Raw genomic sequence first — 12,804 nt, forward strand, 5'->3', positions numbered from 1 at the left:
GGGCACCGAGAACGAGTACCCATATTGCACTATCCTCGCCCAGTTGCCACCGGCTGCAAGAAATACCATTGCTATGCTATGTCATGCGTGTCATAGTCTGGACCATCATTACTAACGAGGCCTAGCACCTCTCTAGTGCGCGTTTGTGTGTTTGTTTTCCCGTATGCACCTAGCTTCCCTTCCCGTCATGGACGCTTTTCGCTGCCCTCCGACTCCACCACCTCCTTGTGTTCTGAGACCCTCCCCTCCCATTTTATCACGATCACGAGAACCTCCAGAAAAACTACGTCCCGGACAGTAAATAAGAGAACGAGCCCAAGGGAGCCAACCCATAACACATGGTCCCAGCCCAATCTAGAATAACCACCTGCGTCAAAACAACTAGGAGGAAACCAAGGCATAAGAAATCATGAAATAAAAGAAACAGAAAAAAAAAACAAAGCTCCTCCACAGCCCATAACATTACAGATACGGCATCCACAGAGCATCGCAGAGCGCCAGATTGACGGGGTTGACCGCCTTGGCAATCAAGTCAATGACCGTCTGCTGCGCCGGTAGGTTGCCCGCTGGCGTTTGCGCAAGAGATACCGCCTTCTTGACAATCATGTCGCTGTTAGCCTGGACCGTCTCTCGCAGGAGGCGCTCCGTGAGGTTGAGCGACCGGTGGCTGCTCGTGTACCAGTACATCATCTCGTCGCGCACAAAGAGCGTAATGGCGTGTTCGAGCTGGAACTCGGGCTCCGTCAGGCATCGCGCGATGGCCATGACCGACGTGCTGAAGATGCCCTCCATCGCCAGCGGCCCCATTAGCGTCTGCAGGTTGGGCGTCAGGCGGAACGGAACCGGCTCCGGGTTATGGAACAACGGCTTAGATTGCGCCAAGAATGAAAGCAGCTCCGACCCCCAGATGTTGCCCGACCCCCGCGCGATGTTGAACTTGTGCGGGTAGCGCTTGTCAATGTGCAGCACGTACGTCATAAACGTCAGTGCTGCGAGCTGGTACGAGAACCGCCGCCGGAACAGCCAGAACTCGGCAAACTCGGGGAACGCCGACTGGAAATACTCGAGCGCAACGGTGTGGTCCACCCACTTCTCCTGGATCGCCCGGAGCACCTCGAGCCGCGCCGTTACCGAATTGGCCTCACCAGCCTTCTGTTGCCCGCCGTTAGCAAGTATAATGTCATCATCGTCTTGACTGCCCCAGCCTTGTTCGGAACTTACCGGTCCCTTAGCCTCCAGAAGACCCCGGAGTTTATCCATAGTAAAGAGCACGGGTTCGTCTTTGGAAATGCCATGGCGGCGGCAGTGATCCTCGTAAATGCCCTGCAGGGTGATGTACGACGTATCCTCCTGCCAGATGCGAATGTGTGGCGCCAGCGGCAGCATCAGCGGCAGCGTGAACTGCAGATCTCTCCGCCGGCTTTCCTTCTTGCTGCTCAGCGTCTGGTTGAGCTGCCTGAACAGCTGCAAGACCCTCTCCTCCCGCCGCCCATATCTCGGCGCCGGGTGCTGCACTGCAAACGCGTGCACGCTACCGTCGTGGCCGCGAATCTTGAGGCGTCGGTGCGAGGCGCCGATGCTGCGGACAAGGTCGACGTTCGGCAGGAACCTCTCGATGCGGATAAAGTCTTGGTTCTTGTCCTTGTGCTGCAGGTACTGCCCAGGGATCTCCACGTCGTCAAACTTCTGGTACCGGAACTCGCTGAGATGCGGCGAGTAATGCGCATAGCTCTCGAGGGGCATGTGGGACGGACGGCGGTCGAGCTTCTCCTCGAACTTGTCACGCCATTTGCGGAGCTTGTGAATGTATTCGAACATGGTCGGTTTGATCTTGACGAATTCGAGCTCGAATGTGCCGCGGATATGGCTCGGCAATATGGTCTCGGCAAAACGTGTTATGTTTGCTTCGGTAGCCGAAGGGAGCTTGACATCCTTGGCAAACGAGGCCGGCATGCGGCTGACATAGGCTAGCCCATCGTTAAGTAGCGCCACAATCAGCCGATATGCGTCCTCGTCGGGAGGGCACTTGAAGTGCTTCTGGATCTGGTCCACCATGGTTTCCATAGACAGCGCCAGCAGCGGGAAGGCCGTCTTAAGAGCACTCATTATCTCCTCGGTCAACTCCCACGGCGGCTTCTTAAGCCCAGCTACCAACTGCTGGTCGCTTTGGGGAGCGCCGTTGACGGCTGACGCTGGCGCGGAAGAATCCCCTGCTTCAGACTTGGCCTCGGATTTGGTTTGCGGAGCGGCATCGCCGGTAGCAGTTGCCGGCCGGGAGCCGACAGACCCCTCGGCCTTTGCAGCACCATCTTGCTTGGCTTGCTGGGGAGACCCCGCAGGCTTTCCGCCTGCGTTCTGGTTTCGCTGCCTCATCCTCTCCTTGGCCTCTTGGCCCTTCTTAATGGCCATCATGTCCTCCTTGCTAGTTCTTAGCTGGAAGTAGAGGGCCTGAGGATAGCTCTTTGCAATTTTCAAGAGAATGCTCTGCAACCGTGGGGCCTCTTTGTGGCCGAGGCCAGGGAGGAGCTGGGGAATGAATGTGATCCAGTACCAAATGGGAATTTCCCCCTTGAAATCGTCGAACCCGTCCGCAATGTGGCCATTAGAATCATCCAGACTCAGGAGCCACAATATCCGAGCTATGAGCTTCCGCGACTTGTGGTTCTTGTAACTCGACGAAGCCTGTAGGTAGCTGGTGAGAGCCTGCTTAGCCGCCTTAAGGTCATCAGGGTTCTCCTTGAACTTTCTGTCGTTAAAGTACCCCCACTCGGCCCACGCCTTGGCGGCTGTGATGTCGAAGAACAGCGCGGTACCGTACGCAGCATCGGCCTCATCTTTATGATTGAGCTTCTCCAGGAACATGCCCTTCAGAGTATAAAACTCGGCCTTCTGGGGTGAGCTGAAGTAAATCAGGTTGGTGTTGTTGATCACATCCAGCCCACTCGTAAGTTCTTCTGGATTCTGATAGTGACATTTCGCCTGCTCTCTCAGCTTCAAGAATGCCTCTTGGATCTCAATGTTGGGAAGCGTGTATATGCGACTCAATTGGTTGATGCACACATCCGGCAGATTGTGCTTTCGAGCCACATGGGCGAAGCGGTTGATGATCCACGCCGTTTCATGGTAGCCACGATAGGCAAACGAAGCGCCGCTAGTATTCTGCCCTTGGGGTGGCAGCAACTGGAGATAGGTCCCATTGATGAGGCCGAAGATGTGCTGTCTCCAGGTGACCAGGTCCTGCCAGGCGACGATGTCGTCCCAGGTATTGGGGAGCCGATCGCGCCACGATCCGAGGAGCAGCTTCAACTCTCCGGACTTCACATCGAGATTATTTTGTGTTGTGCCAGCAAGACTCTGGCAGATAACGCTAGCATCGTGGAGTTCAACTAGCTGCTGGAAATTCTGGAGAACCGGGATATGGGCCGCCGTGAGGCGCCTCGGAAGCTGATGCCACTTCCGAATGGACAGCTGAATCGCCTCATCGACGACCCTGCTGAAGTCCTGAGCGGGTTCCTGCTTGTTATGAAGCTTCAGCAGCGACATGAAAGCCTGGAAAAACGATCTTCTCGGTGTCGGGGCGTCCATGACGCCCTTGATCAAGGCGTCAAGCTGATCTCGGTTCTCTTGATTTTGCCAGTACTCGGTGTTGCGCCAGGCGCACTCCAAGAGGAGATCCTGGAAGTTTTCGTGCTTGGCGAAATCTTGCAGAACCTCCCACTGCTGGAGCTTCTGGGCACATATCACCCATTGGTCTTCCCAAAGCATGTACTCGCCCTGGGAGAAAGGGATGGCCCCCGTTCTGGCTTTGATCTGGGCAGCCTCGTACATTCTCTGGGCCTTGTCCCACATGCCGTTTTGCTCATATGACAGGGCGGCGTTCGTTTCGACGAACTGACAGCGGCGGCGCCATGTGCCGTAGAACAGATCTTCTTCGCCAAGAGACGCGTACAGATCAATGAGCGCATCCAGATTGCTCTCCCGGACAGTGGCCGAGTCGATCTCAGGTCTGACAGCAGCGTTCTCGAGTTGGAAGAGCGCCGTATACCAGGCATCGAAGGTTTTCGCCTCGAACTTCAAGACGTGAGGAGGAATCTTGCATGCCGGCCAGGCCTTGGCCGCGCCGGTGAGGAGCGACTGGACCACATTTGGGCGCTTGTCTATCTGCCGTGAATGGTAGTCCTTGGTCAAGAGCGTGACTAAGCCGCGCTCGAGTTCAGGCCTCTCCACCTCGACTGTTGCTGACCAAAAGAGGGGAAAGAGAGCAACCCAGAGCTCATTGGCAAAGGCTGAGTCGACATGCTGTAGCTGGGTCAGGGGCTCCAGGATATCGCGCACTCTGATATCACCGAGCTCCGCAACGAAGCGTCGGTGGCCAGCCATGAATGCCTCATACTTGTCGTCAGATATAAGCGTGGGCTCTCGAGGGTCCTTGGCATATGCTCTTGAGAGGTGTGACACTGGCAAGGTCCGGAAATCCTCCAGGTTAAGTTGGATGACGGGGTTCATATCGATCGAACTCAAGAGGAGCTGGGAGGCCTGCGCGAGCCAGTACGAGTCGCCCAAGGTGTCCCAATTCTGGGATATAATGACATAAGCTAGCCGGGCGCTCGCCGCTTTCGAGAGGCTCTTGTCGAATATGTTCATGAATCTGTTGCGCATCTCGACGTCTTGAGCTCTGGTACCGATGAGAAAAGCGTGCTCCATACGGACGGTGAGCTCCGTCCGCGCGATCTTTGGGTCCTCGTAGATGCGGATGACCAGATCGAGAAACTTTGTCAACATGGTCGGGTCCTGACGGGGCTCAAATGTAATCATCTTGTGAAGAACCGCCGTCTTCTCCTTAAGCGTCGGCCAAGTACCCTCGGACCGGAACACCCAGCCCTCCACCATATCAAGAATTTTCTGGCACAAGCCCACGTGTAAAGACTTTTCTACAAGGGTGGCCAGGACGCTCAAGAAGGGTCTTCGATGGTCGCCCAGGATTTCCATACGCATGGCGATGATCTCCACGGCCTTCAGTATCAGCCCAGTCTGGATTTCAAGGTCGTAGGGGTCCATCTCTGCTGGCGCTCCGGGTTCCTGTGGAGGGCGGACGCCACTGGTTTGGTGTGCCAGGGCTGCATAATGCGCGACATGATCTCGAGCAAGCTTGGATTGGAGCGATCTCATGAGGGCTGGTATCTGCACCTCGATGGTATTAGGCTTGCGACGGCCTAGGGACCACAGCACGTTGATCCCGGACACGTAGTTGGACGCAGCCATGCTCTCCGTGGCAATGCCTGACAGGAAAGTCACTATCTCAGAAGTCGGGGCTTCCGCTTCGTTTTCAGCATCCGCATCCTCCATGGGGACGTCTTCGGGGACCGCATCAAGGATCCGCTTGACGATAGGCCTGATCTCCCGGCCCCCATCATAGCGCTTGTCGGCTACGTGAAGGCAGTCCTGAATCTCTGGATTCTCCGACTTGAGGCACTTCTCCAGGATCTTTTGGATCTGTGGGATGTACTTCACCACCCACTCGTCGGACTTGAAGTGGAGGAGGATGCGCACTACTTGGAGGGTATTGATGATGTTGGTGATAAACTTCTCGTCATACTTCTCCTTGTCTGAAGGATCCGCGGCAAGGATGGTTGCCGCTTTCTCGCCAGCTAGCACTACCTCGGTAACATTGGGGAACAAATCCAAGTCGAGATCTCCCCAGTATTGCGGCTGGAGGAGGTTGTAAAGGAGGGTCATGGCTTTTTTGCAGAATTCTGTTGACTGTATCTGCATCGTTGGGCCTGTCGACGCTGTAGCTTCTCGCGTCTTGGCTGAGGGGAGTTGGTACCGCTCATTCAACTGCGCGGCGATGAACTCGACCAGATACTTGATCATCTTGACACGGCCTATGGGCGGGATTTGAAACTCAACCTTGTCGGGCTGTCGAGTAGCCGAAGGAGACAAGGACTGCATGTCATCGAGCCTCCTCTTTTTTGTGTTGGGAGACTCGGAGATTGCGCGGATTTGCTCAGTTTTCTTTCCCTCGACCCGCCGCTGCTCCCACTCCCAGATCAACCACATCATGCTAAGAGCGAGTTTCTTACTCTCGTTTGAGGGATTCGGTGGTGATGCCACTTTGCGAAGGCAGGTGATGATGAACATGGCAAACTTGTCTCGGGAGTCGTAGAACAAGTCCGGATGCTTGACGAGAAAGTGGAAGATGCTGCCCATCTGCTGAACATTCTGGCTTTCTTCAGCCAGTATCCGGCGGGGCGCAACAGCCCAAACTGGATTCTTGTCGCCGGGGGGGCTATTGCAGCGCTTCGGCATGACCGGGGCCATCAGCTCAAGAGCCTGGGTAACAAGAGCCCTACCCTCGTTCTGGTTGGTCTTCAAGAGAGAGAAGTATATCTGCGTGACAATCTTGGCTGGTGTCTCGTAGTGCGCAATGAAGTAGCTGATGACCACGTAGGCTGCGTGCTTGTTGATGACATCGTCCAGCCGGATGTAGGTCCACCCAAACTTGATGAAGTCTTTCCGCGCATCCTGCAGAATGGCGTAGTGATACTTGACCAGCATTGCCGAGAGCTGAAGCACCTCCATCCGCGTGTGATCGATGCGTGGCTGCAGGAGGTCGTCGTGCGGATCAGGCAAGTTTACCTTCCAGATCTTGGTATTGATTGAGTCGATGACAGTCCTATCCAGGAACCGCGGGCCCTTGCCCGGCTCGCCGCGGTTCCAGTGGCGCATCACGTCCATTGCCACAATAGGGTTGACGATGTTGTGGAGCAGGTACCACTTAGTTCGCTGCGATGCTGTCCTTCCGACGTAGATCTCAAGACAGCGGAGGACAACCGTCTTCCAAAACTCAATAGACGGGCTAGCGATAATGTTCTTGTAGATAAAGGACAACAAGACCTGTGTCTCGCGGAATTCGTCTGCAGTGATGGACTCGAGGAGGCTAAAGAGCGGCTCCAGGTCCTTGGGATTCCGCTCGAGAGCCTTTGTCAGGATCGCCAGGAGCTTTTCGGAAGCCTGATCTGCTGGGAGACGAAGAGCCGCCGGCAGTGCATTCACTTTGAAGGTGCGCTCAAGGTCTTTGCCGACTTGCTTCAGCCAGTCGACGTGCTCCTTATTCTCCATCCAGCCCAGCGTGCTAGGAAACTGGCACAGGGCATCGAGTATGTTGATTGTGTTCACGATTGCATGAAACCTGTTGTCTTTGCCTTGGCCGATCACGTTGTTGCACGACGTGATGATGATCTCAACGTTGGCCGCGCCGTAATCTCTCAGTGCCTGGCTGTCCGGATGTTGCAACACCTGGGATAGGAACCGGCCATATCTCAAGTCATCAATCTTGCTCAAGAGCAGGGCCCAGATATCGGCGGGATATCGGTTGAGATACTTGTAGAGCGGGACACGGAAAGGGCTGTGGTGGGTTCTTCGCAGCTTCTCCTCGAGATCGAGAACATCGTTGATCACTCGCTCCTTGAACTGTTTGGCAGCTTCGGGCAGAAGATGAAAGATGTTGAACACGGCCGCGATCACTTTCATCGTAGCATGCTGCTCAAAGAAGGTGAACGAGATCTGCTCGAGGAATGCCGGCTCCGCTATGACTTTGATATGGTCGAGGAGGCGAGAGCCTATCTCCACTTTGAAGTATGTCGTGAGCAGTCGCAAGAGCCGGGCCAGGTTTTCCAAGCCGTGCACAGTCAGGCGCTTCGCATCCTGGAGACTGGCAAGAACCGGTCGTAGGCCCGATTGAAGAAGGTCCTTCGGCAGCTTACTAGTATGTGACAGGACCCCCTTCAAGGCCTCGTTGGCGGCCTCTATTGTGGGTTGCGAATCCGAGTAGAGGCATTTGAAGAAGACGGAGACAATCTTCGACCTAGTCGGATTTCCCTGCCCTTTCTGGAACTCATCAAAAGCCATGGCTGTGCTGAGGATTTTGATGCAAGACACGCGGAGATTGACGATGAAATCGTGCGTGCGGAATTCCAAAGTCTTGCCCGCAAGTGACTCGTCGCTTGCATCAGCTAGAGCAAGAGACTCCATGAGCAGCCGGTTCAAGTGCTCGTCAAAGGCCACAAAATCAGGCTTGAGAGACATGTAGTATGTGACGGCGTCGATGAACCCGATCTGGATTGCAAAAGGTAGAGCCCGCAGTGGCTTGGCATATATCGGGCTGAGCAGATGCTTTCGGTGAGGCTCGAGAAGCTCCCAGACCTCAGCCCCCGCGGCTTTAGCTATCAGCTCAAGAGACTCCTTCGCTGTCTCACGAACATGCCGGTTCATATGTGATAGTTCGCCGTTCAGCATAGCGCAAATCTGGGCCAGACGAGACTGCTTAACTTGCTGAGGCTGTTGTCCAGGTTGTGGTGGTGCTGGTTGCGGGGCTGGCATGCAGTCCTCCTTTTTGATGTTCTTGGTGAGCCTTTTGAAGAGTATCTCGAGCGTGATTTGGGCCGATCTCCGAGTCTTCTCGGGGAGATCTTGAGGCATGTCTTTGATGACATACATCAGGGCTCGGACGAACTCGATCTGCTTTGCCGATATCCAAGAATCTCCAAGTTCAACGTCGGTTAGGAGGATTTTGATTCCTAGCGTGCCTCCGGTCTTGGTGAACCATTCTTCCTCATAGCAACCATGACAAAAAGTAGACGCTAAGCTGTTAAAAAACGTCAGGCGAGCGACATAGTTTGGCGATCCAAAAATCGTGACAGCAGAGCTGTGTATCTCCTTGATCAACGCCTCTGCCCCCTCACGGACCTCTGGAATCTCGGAAGCAAGAGACTCCAGGAGAGCGTCCGACATGACTCTGGTATCAACGGTGAGCGGGCCCTCGCCCTTATCTAAGTCAAATGGGTTGGAGAACCGCTTCATGTCGACTAGGGCTCGCCCCACCTCGATGATGGTGAAATGCCGAGCAAGCCCCAGAAGAAAGCCATCGACCTCTACCTTGAAATCCGGAATCGACTGAGCAAACATGAGGGCTTTGATCAGACGCTTCAGAATGGCTTCCTCGTCGTCCTTTTTGGCCATCGACCTTTCCCGGTCAGATGTTTCGAAGAATGACACGTCGATATCCCTATTAAGCTTTATCAGGTCTTGAGCCTGCAGGCGGACGAAGCGAGCAAGATCATCTGGCAGATTGTCGAAGCCAACCCGCAGTTTCACTTGCGCCTTGATCAAGTTGAGCGCCTGTCTTTTGTAGTAGGCATCTTGCTGCTTGGAAGGCCCCGCTGAAGAGCCTTTCACAGGTTTAGGGACCTCGGTCAATTTGTTGATGGCAAGATCAATTCCCAGATGCGCCGGGAATGCTCTGTCACGCTTCGAGCCGAGAAGTCGAACATCGAAGGAGGACCGGTCGTCGACGTACTCTCTGAATGTCACTGGGAGGGCGTCCGTCATGAACTTCCGATTGCGGCCACCCAGCTTGCCGAGGATTCGAAGCGTGGTATGTGCGTGAAAGTGGCTATAAGGGTGAGGTTTCAAGTGATCAAAAAGGGCAGTCATAAGCTCATCAATCACAGGAGCCATTATAGGGTCCAGATAATCAGCAGTGAGATTATCAACGCAGAGCTCAAGGGTCCGAAGTCCCTGGCCGACCAACTCTGTGCCCGCCCGCAATGCGACAACCAAAGGCCGCATAAGAAAGCTGAGGTGTGGTAGGAGGTTGCTAAGCCGAGCAGGCACTGTCAAACAGAGTTCAACATACAGGTCTCGCTCAGCTGGCTTCCGGGCGGCCATGAGGAGGTTGTTGAGGACGTCTAGTAACATCTCGAGGAGGGGGAGAATCTGCTTGTAAAGGTGCTCAAACTTGCCGCCGCCTATGCTTCTGAATAGAGACCTAAGCAAAAGGAAGTAGTTCATCGGCTCCTCTGCCGTTGTTGATAGTTCGATGGATTTCGTGACAATGTCAACAACGTGCGGAAGCAAGACCTGCTCGTTCTGGGCCGCGAAGAGCGTAACGGCCATGAAGGCCAGCTTGAATAGCCGCAAAAGGATAGATGACTTTTTGATGTCCGCTGAGCCAACATCCTCGATACGCTCCACCAGGAAGCGCAGAAGCATACCGCAAAAACTGGGGGACGTCGCCTCACTCGCTAAAAAGAACTGCGGTATGTGAAGGAGACCAGTATGCTCGTGAATCATGTCGTAAAGTCGTGGGATCTCCTGCTGGAAGACTTCGTGAAAGGTGGCCGGGTCAATGCCATGGAACACGGTGGCAAATGTCTCTAGCAATTCCTTCTCTTCCTTGCTACTTGATATCATGTAGAAGTTTGCCATGAACTCGACCGTTGAGGTATACGGCGATTCCGATGCGGGTTTCTCGATCTCGTAATATCTAAAAACATACGCGCCTTCACGGAACAGCTTGATGATGACCTGTACCTCCTCTGCCGTAAATCCGTAGGCGACGTCGGCCCAGTGCGAAGGAGCGTTAGGCAACTCGTTCACCGGCTGCGGGTTGCAACTCTTGAGCTGGTAAAAGGTATTCTTCAGCCCGTTCATCAAATTCTTGAAGAGAAATTTGTTGTCCACCACTGGGTCGCCAGCTCGGTCACGAGGGTTGGATGTCTTTATTGGCATGGCCGTGAAAATGTCTATCTCATCCCACTCCGGAGGGTGATCCTTGTCTGCCAGGTACGTCTCGGGTGAGTTTTCGATGGCTTGTTTTTCATACAAGGCCTTGAGCTTCACCGCGTTGGGGTACTGTCGGTTCATGGCAGCGAGCTTGTCGCCGATGGCGTTGAGGATCATGATGAGATAATGGCGTGCGTCCACCTTGTTTGGCATCCGTGCTATGCACTCGGCCATGTTGAGGAGGAGCTTGGCGCTCATGGTCTGAAAGCTCGTTCCGGGGAAATTGTCCTGGAGATTCAGAGTGTAGACCTCGACAGTCTTGCGGATCTGCTCCGGGGAGAGCAACTCCCTCACATGGTGGATGAGATCGGCCAGCATACTGTACGCGAGCGGTCTCATGGTCTCGTAAACTGTGAGACCATCACCGATTAAGGTCCTTTCATCCAGAAGCTCGTCAATCTTTGGGAGAAAGATCTTCCTATAGTTGAAGTTAATGATGTGCCGGATTGCGACAAGCAGTTCTTTGCGCGCGCTCGACTTCTCGCGCGGACAATCCTTCAAGAGCCGGACAACGATGTCTGGAAGAGCAGGCAAGAAATCCGTAAGCTGCTGAGAATATTGCCGAAGCAGATACGCCAGAAAACTCATAACCTTCACCTGTGCCGTGACAAATTCTCCAAACACCACCCTGTTCTTGATGTTCGGGCTGACCCCAGTATGAATGGTTCCCCTGGCAGCTGCGTCCCTGTGAGCTTGCTCCTGCGCCTTGGCTTGGCAGACAAGAACACTCTTTATCAACGGGACAAACAGCCTGACGTTGTGTGCCACAGTCGCCCTATAGACCTGGAATATCGAGACGACAATGATGGGGCATTCGGATAGCACCTTGAAGGACTGCATTCCCTTGAGCAGCGGGCGCCCGGGTTGCTGGCTCGAGTCGCTAAAGTCGGGAGCGCCTGGCGCGATCGGGGATCCGGGTCTCGGGGACTGCTGGTGTGGCAGAAAGGTCGTCTGGGTGCCACCGGGAGTCGATGGCGCCCCAGAAGGGCCCGGGGGGACTAGAGCAGTATTGTCCAACTGCTCGCGCACTACCCCCTCGAGCTGTTCGAACAGCTCCTGGATCAGGCTTAGGTAGGACTGGACCTTGCCGCCGAGCACCTTGTGCTGATGTCGCATGATGTCGCCGACAATCTTGACGCACAGCACTGCGTTGTCCTCGTTGTCTGTCCTGATGAGGCCCATCAGAAGATCGGCAACCTCCTCGGCATACGGCTCGAACGGCTCGGGGGGGCTCGGCGTAGTCGGCAGCCTGTGAAGAATCTCTAGAACACAGTTGCGCAGTTTCTGGAGGTTCGCCTGCTCGGGTGTTGTCGTCTGGTAAACGCATGGTTGTCGGAGGATGATGATGAAGGACGGCATAAATCGCTTCAAGAAGACCGGGTAGGTAGGGCCAGATACATAGTGGTCGAGACTGTCGCGCAGCGTGCCCGCTGCTTCGACCTTGAGCCGGAGCTCTGAGAACGCAGTGCGGTCAGCTTGAAATCAATCATGGCGACTGAAGAGCCACCGTGAGACACGTCGGGGCCGAGTCGCGGGGGGGTTCATAGGAGTGGGAGCCTACCAGTCTCGGGCGTGCTCAGCTTCCTGACGACATCCTCAATGTTCGCCATGGTCGCGGCATTCACCTCAACCGATCATAGAGCAGCTGGGCGCTGTGAGGTTCGCATATGTGTCGCCAAGCCCTGTGGTGTATATTTTGGTAGTTTTCGGTGTAGAAACGCTCCTCCGACCTGTTCATGGTTAGCTACCCCAAGTAGTTGAAGCTTCCAGAGCCTTGTCCAGAGCTTGCGCAAACCCACCTAATCAAGACGCCATGTGTCTTGGAGAAAGAGGATTAAGAGGGAAGGGAAAACAGAATGCAGCCTTTAAAGACGCGTTAAAATCTTAAAGCATGCGCCTGTTGTGTGTTGGGGAATGAGAGAGGAAAGGACGGGTCTCTCTTCCAAGTTGAAGGTTGGCCGTGGCTGCCTTCTCCATGCTGCGCGGTCACCAAACCCAAAAATCCCAGAGAACCGCGAAGCTGGGGCTTGCCTTCGCCAAAACCAATGGCGCTAGGCGCTGCGCTAATATTGTTCCGGCCTTTAGCGGGTCCAGATCTCTATATCCACTCCAGGGCGTCTACAGTTGACTTTACCTGGCTCTAGAATGAGACGAAGAAAGGGCAGCAAATGATCTGTG

General features: G+C 54.7%; 1 protein-coding gene across 1 annotated transcript; it reads right to left on the minus strand.

Annotated features, from left to right (window-relative positions):
* Positions 1–20: 20 nt before the first annotated feature.
* On the minus strand, positions 21–12,604 carry B0T26DRAFT_823229 (uncharacterized protein). The gene is made up of 3 exons (XM_060447419.1): positions 12,426–12,604; positions 12,188–12,356; positions 21–12,080 (listed from the first exon to the last, which is right to left on the minus strand). The coding sequence occupies exons 2-3, from the start codon at positions 12,234–12,236 to the stop codon at positions 463–465; spliced, it is 11,667 nt and encodes a 3,888-aa protein (XP_060301039.1). The 5' UTR covers positions 12,237–12,356; positions 12,426–12,604; the 3' UTR covers positions 21–462.
* Between the last annotated feature and the right edge of the window lie 200 nt (positions 12,605–12,804).

Source organism: Lasiosphaeria miniovina (genome assembly GCF_030549165.1).
Source record: "Lasiosphaeria miniovina strain SMH2392-1A chromosome Unknown B0T26scaffold_2, whole genome shotgun sequence".
Lineage (NCBI taxonomy): Eukaryota > Fungi > Ascomycota > Sordariomycetes > Sordariales > Lasiosphaeriaceae > Lasiosphaeria > Lasiosphaeria miniovina.